Here is a 21540-nt window from a genome sequence, read left to right on the forward strand (position 1 = left end):
ACACTCTAACCTTCATTACTGAGATGTAGTAGGGAAAGGGCACCTGTGTGCCATTCATTCAGTCTGCCTGAAGGGCACCGTGGATGTGGGTGACACGTTTCACATTGTCAGTTTGCTGCCTGCTCACGTTCTGCCAGAGCATCTGTGACTTGTGCAGGTTGGTCCACCCAGGATGGCATTGTCCCCAGCAGAGACCAGGGGTGTTGTTACTACAGAAGGAGGACCGGCAAACCCGCAGGCCAAATTCAGCCTGCTGCCTGTCTTTGTAAGTAAAGTTTTAGTGGAACACAGCCATGCTCATTTGTTTTTGTATTGCCTATGGCTGGTTTTGAGCCCAATGGCAGAGTTGATCAGTTGCAACAGAGACTGAATGGCCCACAAAGCCTAGAATATTTGCTATCTGATTCCCCGCCACCCACCACCACCAAAAAGGGCAAATCGCTCATATAGAAAAAGACTGAATGTTTAAAGGCAACTGGTATCCTGCTTCCACTTCCATTTAGATAGAACTTACCTTAGGACCCCAGTGCTCTGAGTGAGCCAGAGCTAAAGTTTAGGGTACTCAGAGAATGGACAGCCTACATTCCTTCAGCAGGACTCCCTCCGTAAGTATTGCTTTGCACAACAAAGCTTGATAGGAAGCGAGCACCAGAGAACTGTATCTCGTATACCCCACACTAAAGGTGGTAGAGATGACCAGAAGTGCTCATTGAGTTGATTTGGCTCTGAGAGCAAGGATCGTGTCTTACATGTCTTGCCTTTTGCCCCATTGTAATGCCTGATGCAGCTGGCAAAGGAGAGTGTAATAGGGTTGAACCATCAATGGGACTGAGAGTAGGATTGACAGGATTTTGTAAGGGGCCTAATAGAACATGCACGTACGTGACCAGAAGACAACCCTACCTCCAGTCACAAGTGAGCCCAGGAACCTTGCTATCCACATACAATCCTTAAGGTCATTTGGGTTCCTCTGTTGTGACTCCCTGCCTGCCAAGCAGTCTTTTGACTCTGGCTGACCCTGATTTGTGTCTTCATTATCACTGTGGCATCTTGATTTAAAGTAATGAACTGAACTTTGATCTGTAATGAGTTCAGGTAGTTTAGTATGACCAGCTCCTCGGACCTGATCATCCTTGTCAGAATGAAAGTTCTGATCCTACACCTCCAGAACTAATACCCAAGGTAAGGGGACATGACATTGAGACACCTGCTTTAATCAGCAGGCTTTTTTCTCATGGCTGACTCTTGGCTACAATCACTGGAGCCTCTCTGATGACCCACATCATGTCTGCATTATAGTATAGTTATTTATAGTTCGTTCATTTCCATTGCCAGAGTACAAGCTCCTTGAGGACAGGACTCACATCTTTTTTCACTTATTTTATGGTTCCCACTCAGTGTCTGCACAGTGCCTAGCTCTCAGTGTAGACTTTCAGAGAACGTAATTGGATGAATGAGTGAATAATAAGAAAGTAAATTTTGTGTCCTTCCTAATTTCTTCCCATCTTCTCTCTTCCTTTCTGCCTATTCTAATCCCATTTCATCTGCACGACCTAACTCAGCCCCCACTTCTCCACACTATTCTCTAGTGACTATGGTTTAGAATCATCTCGCTTTTCTTATTGCATTCATAGTTAGCAGCTCACAATTTGGCACTTAATTATTTCTTAATTGATTCATCTGTGCTATCTTTGTTTCCCAGGTAGTCTGATGTCCCTCAAGGCACAGAATATATATTTTAAGTATTTTGAACCAGCTCCCTGTGCCCACCCCCCCTCCCTCCAACACACACAGTGCATTAGTTCTAACATATAACAGATTTTTCAATAAATTTGTGTAAATTAACTGAATTAAGCACTGCCATTACATTTTGGGACAGGCAGGCAGGGATAAAAGGCAGTTTCCTGACATTTCTTCCTCTGTTTCAGGAGTATAAAAATTGTATCAAAATTAGTCGGCAGCTTTGAAAGTTATCCTATAAAAGACAAATAAGTTAACAAAGCACAACGCCAAACCAGCAAATTGAAAAAGGCCTCTTCCTTCCTTTTTCTGTCTCTCTTCCTCTCTCTCTCTTTTCTCATTTTGCTTTTGTTTTTCATTATAAGGTCAATTTATTTGTTGGAGCGACAGACTTGAGAATCTGTCTCTGGGACCCAAGCCTGGCCCAGGCTCTCGTGTCTGCATTGCAGACACATTGTTGCCCGACCCTGAGATCATGACCTGAGCTGAAATCAAGAGTTGGTCGCTTAACCAACTAAACCACCCAGGTGCCCCCAATTGGAATTAAAAAAAAAAAAAAAAATTCAAGAGAGAAAATGCCATAATTAATTTGATTGGAGCTTTTTTATTTTGGTGACATTTAAGCTTCTCTCATATATTTTTAACCATTTAAAGTATATCCCATTTCTGAATTTCTTATTTTTCTATAACCAGAGGTGATCCTGAATACAATTTTTATACTCCTGAAACAGAGCAAGAAATGTCAGGAAACTGCCTTTTATCCCTGCCTGCCTGTCCCGAAATGTAATGGCATCCCCATTTGATGCTGGTGGTTCCTTTATGTGAAATATTTGGATCAACTATCCCTATATAAGATTCCTAAGAACCTGAAACTAACAAATGCAGTGATAGGATCTTCTTATGAGATACTTAATTTACAAATCTGCTTTTCTGGGGTTGGTTGAAGTTCTTTGGCAAAGGATCGTTGGAATGCAGGATTCCTTAGACATCTCTTTTGTCCCACAGAACAGTCTCCCGTGCGTTGTTATCACAAACCATGAGAGCGACACCTGCTTGCTACCATTGGGTGATCTTTGTTTTAAATCTGGAATACTGTATTGAAAACAAATCATGTCTTAGGACCCAAATCCCTGTAATGCATGCTGTGTTTCCTTGAGCTCTGATTATGCTTGTGCCAGGTGTTAAAAAGGAAGGAGGAAAGTTGGTTGGGCCTCCACAACATGAGCTCTCCAGGGGATGAAAGTGTTTGTGTAATGAGTAATCCCGTGCAGCTAACCAGCCTAACCAGATTACCAACCAGGCTCCTTTCAGCAACGGGATCTGCCAGATGAGGGAGGGACTTGGATGGCTCTTGGCACCAAAACCTATGCTTGACTCTCCCCTCAGAATGGCAGTTTTGCCGAGGGGTTACTTCCCTCTAGTTTTTTTGTTTTGTTGTTTTGTTTGTTTGTTTTGAGTGTTCACTTTGACAATTTCTTTTACTTTTTGCCTTTGAATCCTTGTGGTCATGTGGTCATGTGCAGGAACCATGTGTTTCTGGTTTCTCCTTAGCTTCCACTGCTTTTGACAGGGCCAAATAAGATCTCACGGCATGATCTAGCTTTCAACTCCCCCAAGACTGTTCCTCTTACAATGAGGTCTTCTTAGGATTTTTAATGAAGCCGACCTAGTTTTTCTAACCTTCTTTTCAATAATTAAAAATGTGAAATTCTACCTAGAGTGATTTTCTGTGCCAGAACTCCATTTCAGTATCTGACTTGAGCTGCAAATCTGTCATAAATACAGCCTCTCACCAGGAGGCCCTTCTGCAGGAGTTGAAGAACTCCACATGTACCCACACCACCGCCCCATAGCAAGCAACGTTAAATACTCCAAGGCGCTGTTCATTTATCTTACTATGTTTGGTTGGGTTTATACCAAACGCCAGAGATTTCTTTTTTCACTTACCACCCACAGGTACTTTCCCCCTTTTGGTGTAATTGCTGAGGGTTGTATGCCTATAACTTACTACTTTTTTTTTTTTTAAACCACAGCTATAATGTGATATATTTTACCTGCTGAGTCATCTCTAAATTTTATTCATGTTTCTTGCATTTAAAAAAAAACAACAGTATTTCTCATTTCTGTGCTATTCTTGGTTTAGATTTTGATTACCCTCCCAGTCATAGGTGATGGGGTTTTTTCTCTTTAATTTTTTCTTAAAGATTTATATATTTATTTATTTGAGAGAGAGAGAGAGAGGGAGGGAGCAGGGGGAGAGGCAGAGGGAGAGGGAGACAAGCAGACTCCCCTCCGAGCAGGGAGGCTGACGCAGGGCCAGATCCCAGGACTCCAAGATCATGACCTGATCAGAAACCAAGAGCTGGCTAGCTTAACCAACTGAGCCAACCAGGTGCCCCTTCTCTTTAATTTTAAAAAGATGTTTCTAACAAAAATAAGTTCTCATTACATGTCAAATTGGAGCATAAATTAAATTGGAAGGTGAATTCAAAACTGTTATTGACAAACTATTGTCAAAAGAGAGGAGCAATTAGAATTTTTTGGAGAGGGGACGAGGGCGGGGAGGGGAAGGGGCAGAGGCTGAGGGAGAGAGAGAATCTTAAGCAGACTCCACACTGAGCTCAGAGCCCAAGGCTAGGCTCCATCTCACAACCCTGAGATCATGACCTGAGCTGAAATCAAGAGTTGGTCGCTTAACCAACTAAGCCACCCAGGTGCCCCCAATTGGAATTAAAAAAAAAAAAAAAAATTGAGAAAATGCCATAATTAATTTGATTGGAGCTTTTATTTTGGTGACATTTAAGCTTCTCTCATATATTTTTAACTATTTAAAGTAATTATATTCCATTTCTGAATTTCTTATTTTTCTATAACCAGAGGTGATCCTGAAGTTAAATATATAAGGAATTTATCAGTTACTAGGTGTAATTATAAACTAATGAGCATGATTTCCTTAATCAAGTCACTCATACTACAGAAGGATGTTTTGTGGATAATCACCAAGGATTAGAGACAGTTCAAACAAGTTCCTAGAAAATGCTCTGTCCAAAACAAACAAATGTTCATTCCATCCCTAATAAACTTTACCATTTCTCCTCTTCATATAACCCTTTTGTTGCCACACGTTGGTGAAGTCCTTTGTAGGCAGGGATTGTATCCTGGGGATCTCACACATAGCCTTCGCACCTACGAGAATGTCATGGTCAAAATGTATCCGTGAATTCTAGATGACCCTGCATTTTTCTTGTGGTAGGAAAGAAATGATTGAAATCTTACTACATGAGTTTTCTTGTTGCCTTGCTTTTCACTGAAAACCTTTAGAAACCCATTTCTTCCATTAAACAGAGTAAGTCAGAATTGTCTGTCAATAAGGTACCACTCCCTCCATTTCAATCATTTCTTTCCTACCACAAGAAAAATGCAGGGTCATCTAGAATTCACGGATACATTTTGACCATGACATTCTCGTAGGTGCGAAGGCTAGAGGGAGTTCCAAGGCCTAAAAGCTTAATATTGACAAGCATGAAACGGATCTACAGATTATTTCACTCTGTGGCCAGGACCTGAAGAAGAGCGGGAAGCACATCTGCTAAATGAAGTTAAATGATGCCTTTCCTCTCTGTGTTGTCTCTACATTCGTCAGAGGCATTTAAATTCAGAATTTAGTTCTTACATAATCAGGCCAGTAATAGCCCAGCAAGGTAATTACATAAAGGCAGGTAGCTAACAACCCCCTTACTCCTGTGTTTTCTCCTAGAAAGTGTAACCTGCCGTCCTAACCACTACCATATTTTCCATAAAATTGTCTTAATTTGGGTCACGTGTTGAGCACCTGCTGTGTTCTAGGCCCTCGGCTAAGTGTCGGTGACCAGACACGAACAAAGGTAGTCATGATCCCTGACTCCACCGAGTGTGAAAGTCCTGACCGGGCAAACACATGTGGGAAGATATTGAGGGTTTTTTTTTTTTTTTAATCAGTTACCAAGTTATCAATTACAAAATGTCTCAAAGCAAAGGCAAGGTATTCAGTCCCCATGGGTGGATTGGAGTATGGATTCATCAACCAAACCTCCCATTTTCTGGCACACTCTTAAACATGTCTTGTCTCCTAGACAGTTAAATAAGTCCCTGACATCAGGAGAGACCTACTGCCAGCCACTTGTTACACATACATTGCCTTGGAAATGTACCTTGTGCCTGTCACCATAGCAACACCCTGAGAATGACCTCAGCAGCCACTCAGAATCATTCCTACAAAACAAATTATAGCTATAATTAACTCTCTGAATTTACTCTGCAATATAAATTTGTTCAGACCTCGGTGTTTCTTTGTAAAAGGTTAAATGAATGGAATAATCCACTGCGAGCCCCCCCCCCGCCCCCATAGTCCACCCAAGTTTCTCCTAGGATTATGAGATGCTTCAATGGAAAGCACGGTTCAGTTCAGAGACTCTTCTATTACCTTTTCTTAGAATGTGACAGGAATCAACACATGAGGACGTGCTGGTCCTACCGCTCCGTAACCATATTTCTAAAGGAACAGGAGTGGCTATTTCCCCTAAGCAGATGTGAAATGCAGAAAGTGCTGTGAGCCCAGAACAACGGGCCACATGGGTGGGGCTTATGCAGTGAGAAGCTCTCCATGCTGGCCACTTCCTGGCAGTGAAAGATGCAGGACTCCGTTGCACCCACATTTCACCTGCTCCACAAATTTTCCCCAACCTGTCTTCAATCCCGGTGTAGCTCCTGAGACACCCAGACCTTCCTCCGTGTGGCTGGGTGGTTTGTTGTGTTTTTTTCGTTTTGTTTTTCTTGCCTTGTTTTGGAGGTGTTTTGGGTTTGCCTTGATTTGGATTCTAGATGATGTACAGTAGAACTAGCGGATCTCAGTGCTGTTCCTTTCAGCTTTTTTTTCTTTTGTGGAGCTAGATTAATCCAGCTTCAATACTCCAAATTGAAGTGAGCCTTTCTCTCCACCACCCCACTGAGAAAAAGCAAAAAGAATGTCAAGCAAGAACTGTAGAAATGTATGGAACATCTTTAATAGTCATTTCCTTGCTATGCAATTTGTTGTCACCTGCGCAGTGAACAGATAGAGCAGAGCATGACAAGCAGCAAGTCAGTGCTCAGTGTAAGTATGTTTTTATAACTCTTTGTGGACCGTACTGACATTGAAAAGGAGCAAAAGAAAGACGAAGGAAAAATATTCTTGCCTGTATATGAACACTTTAGATATTCTATTGCGGTACTGCCCTTGCTTCATGGAGAGATATCGTGAGCCATATTTTTAGGGGACTCAGTAAGCCCTTTTAAGTGGCTTTTTGGTCGCAGAATCAGTACCCCGATTCTGTCTTGTCCCATCAGGGGCAGTGTTATGATTTCCCACTTCCTGTGATGATTTTTTAAGTTCTCCTCTGCAAATACACATTGATATTTGAAAGTGGAGGGGCAGAGAGTAGTCTGTTCAGTTCACCTTCGAGAAATGGAAAGCCATGATTTCTCTTTGCCCCAGGAACACGACAGCACCTTGTGTACAAGAATGAACCACCCTCTGTGTGACCTCTGTGAATTGCAGTAAGTGAGCAGAAACGGTTTACTGGGCAGCATATTTCTGAGCCAGCTTGCCAATGTAAATTAGAAGTTCTCTGATTCCTCTGAATTGGTTTTGGTATATGTGGTTAAATAAATGGTAGTCTCGTGGGTTTCCAAATGTACATTCACTTCAAGTTTTTCAAATCAGAAGACTTCATGTCTATAGACTAGCAGTTGATTACAGTGTGATGAGATAAACCAGAATGAGATACAAACCAACTCCCAGAACATGGGCTTGTTAACCCTACCTCCAAGACCATGCCACGATACTGACTAAAATTTTGGATCCAGTCCATTTTCCTTCCTGCCTCTCACACCAGTCTTGTCCTAGTCTCCCTGCGTTCATCCTCTAGCCATTTTTTTCTTTTTCTTTTTTTATTTTATTTATTTGATAGAGACAGAAACACAGAGAGAGAGAGAGAGAGTGAGCACAAGCAGGGGGAGCAGCAGAGGGAGAGGGAAAAGCAGGCTCCCTGGCAGGCTCCCTTCAGGGTCTAGCCATTTTTATAATAATTCAAGGTATCGGGCTGGTTCCTATCAGTCAGTAGAGAGCAAATTGCCAGCTAGAGAATCATTGATGTGTTTGGGATAAGGCCACTAGAATACTAACGAATTCATTGCTTTGAACTAGGAATTTCCAAGATTATCTTTTTTTTGTCTCAGAGAATTGATATACCTCCAAAAAGGCAGTAATTTTATGTCTTTGTTAAAGTCACTTAGCTCTACTATTTTATGATCCATGAATCTTAGAGAATTAATGCAATCTTTCTTGTTAACACCCAGTTTCAAGTTTAATAATAATTAATATGGAAACACCACTAGTAACAATGGTATTTAAATAATGCTGAGACTACGGGGCGCCTGGGTGGCTCAGTTGGTTAAGCGACTGCCTTCGGCTCAGGTCATGATCCCGGAGTCCCGGGATCGAGTCCCGCATCGGGCTCCCTGCTCGGCAGGGAGTCTGCTTCTCCCTCTGACCCTCCTCCCTCTCATGCTCTTGGTCTCTCATTCTCCCTCTCGCAAATAAATAAAATCTTAAAAAAAAATTTAAATAAATAAATAAATAAATAATGCTGAGACTAAATGCCAGCATAGGAAATCCATCTCTCCATCCAACAAATATTCATTACGTACTATCTGCCAGGCCCTCTTTTAGGTTCTGAGGCAAAAATAACGCTGGGTGAGACAGAACCCTTCCCACAGGTAGGTCTCGTCAACTAAATGGTTGTGCACTTGCTGAGTGACAACATGCTTGCTCCAGACCTTTCCTGTTACGTACCTCAGAACTCCCTGTCGTGTTTTGTGGGCATTTAAGGTGTTGAGATTCTAATCCCTTCCGATTCTACTAGTGGGACCACCTATTCTTTAAGTCTTATTTATACGTTAGTTACTTTATGTATACACTTGGTAGTTGTATGCTTTGCAACCACAGCTGGGCCCCATTCTCTCCAGGGCCAAGGGGAGTGTAGCAAGCCTTTGAAATCATCAGGACGCCATGAAGACCGGTCCTTCTCACCGGTTTGCCATTAGTTCTGTCAAATCACGCTGTTCTTCAAGTTGCAAAATATCTTTTTGCAATTTGAGAGAATGAAAGGTAAATGGAATATAACGTTTTCGAAATGACAGAATGACTCGGATGGAGACCGTATGTGTCGTTGCCAGGGGTTAGGCTTAGGAGGGCAGTACACAGGACACTTTCTTTGTGGTGACAGAACAGTTCTGTATCCTGGTTGTGGTGGGAATTGCATGAATCTCTACATGTGATAAAATTTCACGGAACTATACACTCCACCAAAAAGTGTGTGTGTGTGTGTGTGTGTAAGAACTAGTGAAATCTAAATAGATTGTAGTTGAGTTCCTAGTATTGGATCAATGTCAGTTTCCTGGTTTTGATAATACATTGTCAGTATGTAAGGTGTTATTATTGGGGAAGGCTGTGGGAAGAGTACAGGGGAATTCTCTGGAATATTTTTGCAACTTCTTGTATGTCGAAAATTATTTCAAAATGGAAAGCGTTTTTTTTGTTGGGTTTTTTTTTTTTTTTTTTTAAGGAGTGCAGAAGTATCATAGAAGCAGATAAATTTAAAGTTTAGGTGTCGTGACTCTAAACACTGGGAATATCTGACCTTAGACATTGTTAGCTCAGTAACCAGAAATCTCGAATCTTGTGGCTTCACATTAATCACAAATGACTTAGCTTTGGACAGAATTTAGGACATGTTATGCTGCTGTCCTCTCTTAGGGGAATAAGGAAATACATTCCAGAAAAAAGGCTCTGATATTCTGCAAAAAGGCAAAAAAAAAAAAAAAAGTGTCCTGACCTTACGTATAACTCTGTTATGTTTGTTTATACAAGTATACAAACAGTATAAGTAATTCAAAATCAGTTTGCTTTAAACTCCTGCTTTACCCACCAGACCTGCTAAATAAGCAGAAAGTATTTCTTTTCTTTCCCCCCTCTACTTTTTGTATGGGTTCTAAGTGAGAGAGAAGAAACGAGAAAGCCTGTGAACCAGATAATCCATAGATGGGTTACCTTGCTGTGGCCAGTGGAAGGTTGACTTTATCTTTCAACTTTCCAGATCTCTCTATCCCTTTCTGATATTTTCCTTCCTCTTCTCCACCTCTCTTTTACGATTTATTTTTGCCCTCCCATTTCGAGAGGCAGATTTGGCATGATGGTGTCCTAACGTTCTCATTATGTCTTCCCTCCTCTAGCTATCTTAATGACTTGGACCGCGTTGCTGACCCTGCCTACCTGCCTACGCAACAAGATGTGCTTAGAGTTCGAGTCCCCACCACAGGGATCATCGAATACCCCTTTGACTTACAAAGTGTCATTTTCAGGTAGTAACTGAGTCCATAAAACCCACCTCCCAGCTCCTGTGCCTTGAGTAGTACATTTGGGGAACTCTACAAATACTGAAATCATGTGTAGACTTTGAAACTATATCACCTGTAGACCAGTTATTATCATTAGATACGCAGGTGAAATAATATGTTCCAGAAAGAGGAAGCAGAAGAAAGATGTATGGGCAGGTTTCTCATTTCAAATTCAGTCACCAAGAAATCAGTAAAGTCTTAAGTTTGCCAGTGGTTGGTTGAACAAGATCAGTCACTCAAACATTGGTCCTGACTATTATTCTTTGAGAACTGATCCTGACTGTTCTTTGAGTCAGATTTTAATTGTGAGGACAGTGGATATATTTTTAGATTTGTATAACCTATGAATGACCTTATGACCCTACTAATAATAGAAACTGTATGTTGTGAGAAGCTTTCATGTTGTTTCCTCCAAGTCTGCTGATACCGGTGCAGAATTCTTCAGTAGCAATAAAAATATGGGATGTTTTATATTCCTGAAAAAAGTTGCTTGAAAAGTTTTAAAACATGTAATTTTGAAAATGGATTGATGAGCCTAGTCTAAATTTATATAGGAAAATAGAGTGAAAACTGCTGCTACTGTTCTGTCTGGGTAATACTTCAGGAAAATATTTTAATTTTTTTTTAAGAAGAGAAAAAATAAATAATACCAATATGCTTTCATTTAATCTCTTATTATACAGTCATTCAGTTATACTTCTAGTTCGAATACAAATCACATTGTGCTTTGAGAAGTGAAGCCGTGTGAATATGTCTTTGAGCATAGAGAGTTGAGTTCTCTGGGGGAGCCTATCCCATTGAAGACAACCATGTTCACTACAGGGACGTGAAATCGGGGTTATGTGACTCCTACCGGGTAACTGCCACGTGGCTCAGATGAGCAGACCCTCAAAGCACTGTGGGTTTTATTCTGATCAGTCTCCGCCCCTGTAGTCAGGTCTGGTTGCCATATGCCGCTCTAATAGACATCTGTAAAGCGGGTGGCATTCTAGAAATATTTCTGAACCTCATTTTTTTTTTTTTTTCCATCTCTAAAATGGTTGCATTAGGTGATCACCCAGGTTCCTTGTAGCTCCAGCATGCTGGATTACTTAAGCTTTGAGTTCATAGCATTTGGAGATCTTCAGTTTGGAACACCCAAATTTCCTACCACTCATAACTGTACTACAGAATATTTTCAGAAGACCTAGAGCATTTCATAGAAATTTTCATCTCTTCATTGTTTTATGATTAATAGTGGATTCTGAAACAAGGCTACTCTTACATCTTGTTTTTACTACATTTTGTTCACTAGCTGTAAAGGATGTTTTTTTGCCACTACAGTAAAAGTAATGACTAAGAAGAGTAATTTCCTGCCATCATCAAAAGGATCTTATACGGCTCAGGGTGACAGGGTTTTATAGAATGATGATTTCATGTAAATGAGTAATGAATTGTTCACTTGGCATGAGGGAAAAGCTCGAATTTAGTATTTCTAAAGACTTAAGAAGTCTAGTTTTGATGTCCATAGTTCGTAGGTCTCCCTGAATCCATTGCTTTGCCCCTGTGCCTTAGAGAACTTTTAGAAGCAGTCACTAGAGGATCCTTGATTTCTAAGTTTGTGTTTAATGCGCAGAGGCAGGAGAAGACCAGCATTTTCAACAGATGCTCAGAGAGCCCTCCTCTCATACTTTTGTACCTGAAACTTTCATTCTCTGAAAGTATTTTATCCCACAAACATTGTGCACATTTTAGTCAAGATATGGATTGAACAATTTGAGGAAACTTGGCTTCAGTGCCAACTATTGCCTGATATTTTCATATAAACAGTAAAACTCAAAGTAATTAGGTCAGTGTTGGTTCCTAACCAGTAACTCAGCACATCATTGGTATGTTAAAAACAAATCCTTGAAAGAGTGCAAATGATGGTGTCTTGAAGCATCTTGGTTTTTTATATGCTTCACTTCTTAGCAGGTTAACAAGTTTGTTTGTTTAAGGCCAATTGCACCATGATACCCAGTATGACTGGACCTGTCCCAAATTATTACCAGTGTTGGAAGGAGAAAAGTAGTCAAAAAACTCCATGGATAAAGTATCAGTGGAGTTCTGTTTGCATTTAGCTGAAGCATCACATGTACCCATATTGAAATATATAGCATCTTGTATCTTTTAAATGTGTTTGCAGTCCTTTCTAGCGTCCTTGAGAAATACACAAGGTTCTTCATTCTCATTTTACAGAAAAAGAAACTGACATCAGTACTTGCCATTAGAGCTTACCACGAATAAAGCATATTTTGTTTCAGACTCTTCTGTGCATGATTAAGTAAAACACCATTTTGCTTGACTTGGCACAGGATTTTTTACAAAGTTATCGTTTTCATACAAGTTTGATAACTTTCTTATAACCACAATGGTTTATTACCCAGAATGTCTTGCCTTGGATTGTTAGGTAACAGAAAATGATTAGATGTTCAAGAAGTATTAACTGAATTGACTTGGATGACCATTCTCTTTAGAGAGTGTTTTTCCTAAGTGTGTAAGTAAAGCTGTGTTTATATTGATCTTTTTTTTTTATATGCTATTAATATGAATATTGTTAACCTTGCAGAATGGTCGATGTGGGGGGCCAAAGGTCAGAGAGAAGAAAATGGATACACTGCTTTGAAAATGTCACCTCTATCATGTTTCTAGTAGCGCTTAGTGAATATGATCAAGTTCTCGTGGAGTCGGACAATGAGGTGAGTGCCCTTCAGACAGGCAATGGATTATCATTTCAATATCTGACACCTGACACAAATCAATAAGAGGGTGTAGGGTGTGGCACATGGGGTAAACTGATTTCATTGCTTTTTAACTACTGATTGGGGATTTTTTTCAATAATTAAAATAACCCTATGGTAGCACATGATATAATCAGAACAGTAAACTCTTTTGTCAAATATATGAGCTGGTCTGTGTGTTGAGGTTTAATTAGACCCTATTTTATACTCTTACCACTGTGTAGACGCTCTGAAAATGAAAGTAACATAGAAAGCCCTAGGCTAACCCTCACATCATTTTCTAGCCCTCTTCCTACAGGATGGAGCTGGGAGTGTTGGAATGAGTCAGCCTGTTTTGTTTTGTTTTCATTTTGTTTAAATCATTGTTTGTGTGTTGGGTGGGTCCCAAAGAGTACTCAAAACCTCTCTTGGCAAATGTGAGTGACTTTGCAGCTGGGCTCTAGATCAGTTCATTGTGGAGCCAAGAAGTGTCTTGGTGACATGGCCATTCTGCTCTTAGACAATTCTGTAGGCTGTGGCATCATTTTGTCTCTACTAAATAGTGAGTGGTTGGGAAAAATATCCTTGATATGCCTGTCTGGAGAACCGATTCAGTATTGTCATCTTCTCCCCATTACGTGAAGACCTCTAACAGGTATAAATACGGATTTTGAGGGTGATAAAGTCTCGATGATGAGTCAGAGTTGACTATGGAGGATAATACAGGGGCATAGAAAACTCGCTTTGAGCTGGAGTTCAGCGCGCATGTGTGTTGGGGGAGTCGAAAAGATGCCTGATAACCTGTTAGAAGCAGAAATTGCAGACGGAGATGCCAAGAGTAAGTATTAAATATCCTTCTAATAGGATAGAAAACAAAGAGAAGGAAATGAGCTATCTCCAATAGCTGATTAAAATATACTTTTAATTCTATACATTTTTTGATATAGAAGAATTTTGGTTTCTGGTCCTTTTAAATATTTTCTTTTTCTGCAAGTATTAATATCTCTATCAAAATACATATCTAATTTCTTTTGTATGGAGGGTTGATAAATAAAGAGTTTGGGAACCAATATCCCAAATAGAGCTGAGTTGCCTCTTCATGCATTTCAGAATCTTTCCAGGGGTGCAAGCATGTGGGCTTTTGAATCAAAGAACTTTGTTAAGAGTTTTTATCAGCCATGTGCCATCTGTAGTTGTAATGAAAAGTGCCTGCTAAGCAAATTAAAATCTGCAACAATCAGTTACCAAAATTTAAATTAAGCAATTACCATCAGAATTTTAGCTGTAATCTGTCCATACATATTTCTCTCTTTATATCTGTGTTCATTTGTTGTTCCGTCATCCTTGGATGTAGTATTTTGAATATCGTGCATATCTGGGGAACAGAATAAGACATTTCTCATATCTTTGAAAGTTGAATCAAGAGAGAAAATGTTTAGAGGGCTTGTCTACTATGTGCTAGGTACCAGAGTATCTAAAGAGATACAAAAATGGAACCTAAAATTAACTTTGCCCAGAAGGACATCATTAGAGATATATCCTTTTGTTAGAATAGAGAGTGTGGGGAGAGGAAGGCCTTGGTTATATAGGTCATGATCTCTCTGCTTTAGTTTTCTGTCCAGTAAAATAAAACTTAAGACATTTATCAAAAGAACACATAGTGTTATTTCTTATGTCACTGTTTATAGCTAGAGAAATGGAAGTATTTATTGATATACATTTTATACATTATATCTATAAAGACATATATGTTGTGATTTAATGCTCATCAATTTACTGCTTTAAAATTTACAAAACAGAAAAGAAAGTCAGTTCCTTAGGTAGATCATCACCTAATTCTACCACATAAACCCAGTCCTTCAGTTACCTCGACATCACAGATGATTTATCCCACTTTTCACCCAACATTACTCATAGATATCTGGTTTTTGTGTAAAAGTATATTATTTTATATTAATTAGAATAAGACGACATTGTTTTGATGATCAGATATCATAACGAAAGTCTCCACAGTAACTTGCCATTCGATGTATAGGCATTATGTGCATCTAAAAATATTTTGCCAGCTTCATTGATTCCTTGGTGATACATTATGCTACAAATTAAGATAATCTGTTATCTTTTCCATTAGGACTCCCAGATCACTTGTGAATATTTTTAAAGCCTACCTTCTTATTCTGTGAGATAAGTCGTTTCATGGTGCTTTTTTTCTCAGACCTTAAGTCAAGCCAGTTGGTAATATTGCAAATGATTTTCAGCATAGTAAGAACAACGCTGCTCATTAATTACTTCATCCATGTTGACCACAGCCATCACTGTTGGTAATTAGGGAACTCCATCGAAAGTATTTTTTAATGTCGGGTTGTAGTCACATTCTTTTTTTCTCCACTTAAACTAATATATGAAAATGCCATTTCCTCTCCTCTTCGTTAAATCATGAAGGAAATTCACAACTGTAGAATCCCACCTTCCCCAGATTTTCTGGTTTTGGTGAGACAAAACTGAAACCAACTCTTGAAACCTTTTGTTCTTGGTTTTGAAATCTGATGGTCATCACTTTAATCCAAAGCAGACATTGTGGTACCTCCCTTGGTATATATTTGTGAGAAACACCTGGAAATGGCTACTGACAGCCTCCCCTTCTGTCCCGGAGAACTGTGGAAAATGCGCTGCAGGCCACAGGCAAAAGCAGTTGAAGGACTTTGGATGATTGCTTTTGCTTTTCATATTTCTAAAACTGTGTGTATTAATCTTCAAGGTTTTTATGTAGATCTGCTTTTGTCTTTCTAGATTTTCAGCCTTTCTAGGGCTTGGGGAATGAATTTCTTCATTTTTTTCCTCCAGAGAGGAACACATATCGTCAAATAGAGTGAGACTGGTCAGGATCGTTGAACTGTGTTGATTTGCGCATTCCCTTTGCTGTGTTATTTTCCTGTGATAACACATGAGCGTGGAGCCACCTGCTCCACTGTAATCCTTCCTTGCCTGTATTATTACTTCAGCGCCCCTGAAAGCGAGCACACACAGCGAGGCAGCCCCATACCACATTTAAGCTTATCAACATGGATCTACACTCTTGGAGTCTTGATTTTTCTGATTTTTTTGTTATGTGAATATCTGAGCACCAATACAACAATAATTTCTCAGACCTTGAGTCAGGGGCTGTCTTACAGACTATGCTTTTCCCAGAATCTCCTCCTCTACTTCCTTTCTGAATGTGCACTCCTAACTAAAATTAATCCCTTTCAAATGGTCACAGCCCATTATGTCTTAGTTTTAATAAAACATCGAGATAGTTCCCACACCCCAAGTGTTCCTTTGAACCAAGATAGATTTCTCCAACATTGCTTTCCATAAACATTTATTCTTGAAACCTGATTCTTGGAGTGGCTCAGCTGATTTAGAAAATAAATGTATAAATAAAAGGAGAGAATAGACATTTGTAATACCTTAGCACTTTATGCCTGTTCAAAACTTTCTTAAACCATCCCTTGTCTGAATCTCGCCCGCCTTCATCCCGGGGAGGTGAGATGATCAGGTTTGTTGGTAATGCAGTCTAACAATGAAGATACAAGAATGGAGAGATTAAGGCCCATGGTCAAAGTCACCCAAGGCCTGAAGCCAGGCCCTTTTAGACCAGCTTGCTTTCCCCTCCTTCACAGTGTCTTCCAGAAGAAAGGGACAAATTCAGAGGGAAAGTAAAGGGAACTATACATATCCAAGGAGCATGGAAGTCACATGACAATCCTGCCCTTGCAAGAAGGAATTGAAATACCCTCCTCTGCCCCTGTGTACCTTGTTAAAATCCTAGATGACAGTAGACCAGCCAGAGATCCTTTGCGGGTGGTTCAGAGTTCCTGTATTGCTCATTTGATTTTGAACGGTCTTAAAACAAATAGTCTAAAATATGCATTTCCTTCAGATACTTCTCCTCTCCTGGGTTTTAAAACGAATCCATTTTGAAGTTACTCGGCTACAACCAAAGTCTGAACGTTTTCCTTGAAAGTGTGAAACTTGTACCAAAGTACAAGTTTGCTCTAAAACTTCAAGTGAGTTTGGGGAATTTTTCTTCATATAAAATTCAGCGTTGGTCAGGAAATGACTAAAAACTGAGAAAAAAAAATTCCAACCCCAGAGGGAAGGTCTATAGGAGACTTAGAAGTAGTTAAAAGGAAGGAAGAGCTGAGTTCATGATGTCCACTCTCAGTTGGATTGGCCCTCATGTCCTGTGTTGATCTTAAATTATGAAACCAGAAACTTTATCTTGCTCCTCAGCCTTTGGCATACTCGGCTTGGATTCATGGCGTGATTACTAAGGATCTTCCTGAAAGACATCCCACTTTTTTATATTTTTAACTCTTTTTCCCATTTCCTCATTCCTTTGTTCATTTTTTAGCCACCTGTCTCTTTTTTATTTATTTATTTTTTATAAACACTTAACTATATTTATTATTTTTTAAAAACACTTCCAGTTTAAAATAAAATCCCTTCAAAAATGTTTTGTTACAAATATAATTTACAGGGTATATTTAAAAATCCCGACAAATCCATTAAGCCAAGTTTGATAAATCAGGTTATGTTTCCCTCCTATCTAGAAAAACATTACATTCAGTAAAAGGTATCTTGATTCTTCAAATATTCAAGAGACATTTTAAGTTATAGTGTTAATGAAAATGTGGAAAAATAATTAAACATACTTTAGCACATGGAGCAATTATATATTCATGTTGATAAAATTCAACACATCCTCAATGAACACTGTTTTCCTAATATTTTTATCTATAAATTTTCCTACAAATCAAAGCATTCCCTCATGTAAAAAGAATCTCATACTTTTTATAATTATATAATTTTACAATATTTCCAGTCCCTAAAAATGTGTTTTGAATAGCAAAAATGGAAATATTGAAAATGTTATTTTTAAGGTAGTTTTTTTAAAACCTTTCATTAATTGGAAGGTCAGTAAATGTTTCTCTACAAACTGAGTAACTAAAGCAATGTATAACATTGAGGTCATCATCCAATATTACTCCTTCTTTAAAGATCACCAGTAAATAATGTTTTTGATATGATTAATACTCTAGTTCCTGACTAGGGCTCTCCATGTGATGTAGCTTTATATTCTGTAATCACTCAGCTTCACACTTCTTGTTTTGCTATTTTGGCTGTCCTTTCTATTTTGAAATCCATGTCCTTCCAGCCATTCACTCTGCTCAAATCACTTTAGGGAAGTCATTGGTCCCCCCGTGACCACACTTCTGTTGTCCTGTAGCTGAACAACTTCCAAAGGCAATAAATGCTTGAGTTATGCCGCTTTTCTTCAAACTCTTCTTTCTTTCTCTTCTTTCTTTTTCTCTTTCTTTTCTTTCTTTCTTTTCTTTCTTTCTTTCCCCTCTCTCTTTCTTTCTTTCTCTTAAACAGAACATTTTCTACTTGCAGGAACTGCAGTGGGAAGGGGGGCACAGCAGAGTCTCTAATGGGAAGCAGGATGGTCCTTCTTCATTCCTGCATTAGTTATGAATGGCAACAAACTGAAACAAGGCAACATCTCCCCTGTGTATATAGACAGAGACTGTAGGAAGTTACATGGTTTTAGAGATGTAACCCAGAAGACAGCCACCTGTCCCTTTTTTAAGCCCCTTCCCCCTTTCATCCTCTGGCTTTCTGCTTCCTCATTATCATACTCCGCCACCTCTCTGCTCAGATGGCTTGAAAGAAGCTAGGAAGAAGTTTTCTGATCACCGTCTGTGAGTTAGAACCGGAGACCTGCACTCGGTGCTGGTAAGGGTGTGGGTAAGCGGGCACACGTGGACACTGTGTACCTGTATACAAGGCTTACATTAAACCCATACTGGTATAATCTACACAATAATCTATTTTTTTTTTTTTAAGAGAGAGAATGGGGAGAGGGAGAGAGAGAATCCCACCGTGGGGCTCGATCTCATGACCTGAGCTGAAATCAGGAGTCCGACACTTAATTGAGCCACCCAGGTGTCCCTGTGCAATATTCTTTGTAAGATGAATTATATTATATGAGAGGGGCAGATTGCCAAGGAGTATATTTAATATAATCTGATTTCTAGAACTATATACATAGAATTATTATAGAGAAGGTTGTTAACCTCCCCCCCCCAAAAAAGAAAAGAATTTGGAAGATTTTCTACCACAATCAGGGTGTAAGCAGTGATTGTCATTGTTGATAGTGATAGTGTTACAAATAACAACTGAAACAATTTTTTTTAAAATTAAGATTTGGGGCTCCTGGGTGGCTCAGTCAGTTAAGCGTCTACCTTCGCCTCAGGTCATGATCCCAGGGTCCTGGGATTGGCCCCACATCGGGCTCCCTGCTCAGTGGGAAGCTTGCTTCTCCCTCTGCCCCTCCCCCTGCTCATGCTCTCTCTCTCTCAAATAAATAAAAATCTTTTAAAAAAATAAAGTAAGATATCAGATTGGAATTTTAGCTCTGCCATTTATCATCTCTGTCCATTTTTCTTCTGGATTATCTATCATTTTCTTACTAATTTATATGAGTTCCTTACATTCTTTGAAAGTGAGCCCTTTGTCATATGCACTGCAAACATCTACTTTGCAGATTGCCAGTTATTAATAGTGTCTTTTGATGAGCAGAAGTTGTATATTTTACACAATAAAATTTATGAAAATTTCCCTTCGTGGCTATAAGCACACATGTGTCTACAAATACGCGTACAAGATAGGGTAAAGTCAATCACCTGAAAAGTCTGGATGAAAGGACTGTAGGGAATGGAGGGTGAGATTAAGAATTAAAATGCCGATGACAGAACCAGGTACCTATCCTAGCAGTAGTTCATCAGTGTAGTCAAGCATCTCTTAGCAATAATAAAAGGAGGTAATCATGGCCTATTAGAAGATTCATTTTTCTTTAAAACAAGTTAGCTTCTCTCTGTACTGAGCTACTCCTGCAGCTTCACAAGGAGATGCCGTGGGAGGGAGGAAGTTCCATGGATAATAATATCCCTCCAGGAAACCAAATACTAGAATTCATAGGGCTGTCTCTTAAGCTGCTCTCAGTGTAAGTTGGTGCCATGGCATCAGAGTTGATCCTGGGCCAATACCCAGTGGTCTAAACACACAGCTTGGTGTAAGAACAAGAGTGAGAAGAGCTAAGGAAGTGGATTTTGTTTTTAGAAACTATTTCAGGGCGCCTGGGTGGCTCAGTTGGTTGAGCGACTGCCTTCGGCTCAGGTCATGATCCTGGAGTCCCGGGATCGAGTCCCGCATCGGGCTCCCTGCTCGGTGGGGAGTCTGCTTCTCCCTCTGACCCTCCTCCCTCTCATGCTCTCTGTCTCTCATTGTCTCTCTCGCAAATAAATAAAATCTTAAAAAAAAAAAAATTTAGAAACTATTTCAGTGATACAAGAGAGCATAAAGTTTGAGAGAACTTACTTGCTTTAAATATTTATCTTCACAGAAATAAAATGATACAGATGCAGTTAAAGACCTTACATAACCTTGGATTCATTTCTTTCCTTCCCCAAAAGTTCCTGGTTTCAAGTTGGCACTGTGCATATTTTTTCACTTCTTTACTACATATGTATATGTCATTAAGCAGTATGTAATATTGGATGCTTAATATTATTCATGATTGTAAATTATATTTAGATGATTTCATTTTGCAATGTGTTTTTTTTTTCCTTCACTCAGCATTGTTCTTGAGATTTTTTTTTTTAATGTTACTGCACATGGCTTTAATTCACTTATTTAGACCACCATCTAGTTCCATTGTGTGAATATGCCCTACTGTGTTTCACACGCTTCTCAGCCAGCTAGGTGGTTTTCAGTGTGGGTTACCTTTTCCCACCCTTGCCTGTTCTCCCCCTGACTTCAGCCCCCAATGGAGTTGTCCTTTTTTTAATCGATACATACACCTTTTAAATATATTCTGGTTATTATTGTTTCCCAGGTATACATATAAAAATTAGCTCTCAGTGCATGGCTTGTCTTTTTGCTTTGTTGCTTACGGAAGAGCTTTAATCTTTTTTTTTTTCCTAAAGATTTTATTTATTTATTTGACAGAGAGAGACACAGCTAGAGAGGGAACACAAGCAGGGGGAGTGAGAGAGGGAGAAGCAGGCTTCCCGCTGAGCAGGGAGCCCGATGTGGGACTTGATCCCAGGACCCTGGGATCATGACCTGAGCCGAAGGCAGATGCTTAACGACTGAGCCACCCAGGCGCCCCGGAAGAGCTTTAATCTTAATGTAGTCAGCTCACTCATTTCCTTTATTGGTTGTATTATTGTATTTTCTTCAGGAATATTTTTTCTTCCCCTAGAATATGTAGATATATCCCTTATTTTCTAGTAAAACTTACAAGGTTTTACTTTCGTAGTTTGTTTTTTTTTTCTTTTTTTCAGAGAAGGGGGGGCGGGGGTGGGGGGTGGAGCGGGGTGGGGAGAGGGAGAAAGAGAATCCCAAGCAGGCTCCATACCCACTGTAGAGTTAGAGGCGGGGCTCAATCTCACAACCCTGAGATCATGATCTGAGCCAAAAATCAAGAGTCGGATGGATGTTTAACCGATTGAGCCACCACGACACCCTTTCATAGTTT

General features: G+C 39.6%; 1 protein-coding gene across 1 annotated transcript in view; it reads left to right on the forward strand.

Annotated features, from left to right (window-relative positions):
* GNAQ (G protein subunit alpha q) overlaps positions 1-21540 on the forward strand; it is a 311400-nt gene that overhangs the window by 220780 nt on the left and 69080 nt on the right. The window contains exons 4-5 of the mRNA XM_035029009.1: positions 10051-10179; positions 12803-12932. Coding sequence (XP_034884900.1) covers positions 10051-10179; positions 12803-12932 — 259 coding nt within the window. The remainder of the gene's footprint in view (positions 1-10050; positions 10180-12802; positions 12933-21540) is intronic.

Source organism: Mirounga leonina, unplaced genomic scaffold (assembly GCF_011800145.1).
Source record: "Mirounga leonina isolate KUSES-001 unplaced genomic scaffold, KU_Mleo_1.0 Mir_224, whole genome shotgun sequence".
Lineage (NCBI taxonomy): Eukaryota > Metazoa > Chordata > Mammalia > Carnivora > Phocidae > Mirounga > Mirounga leonina.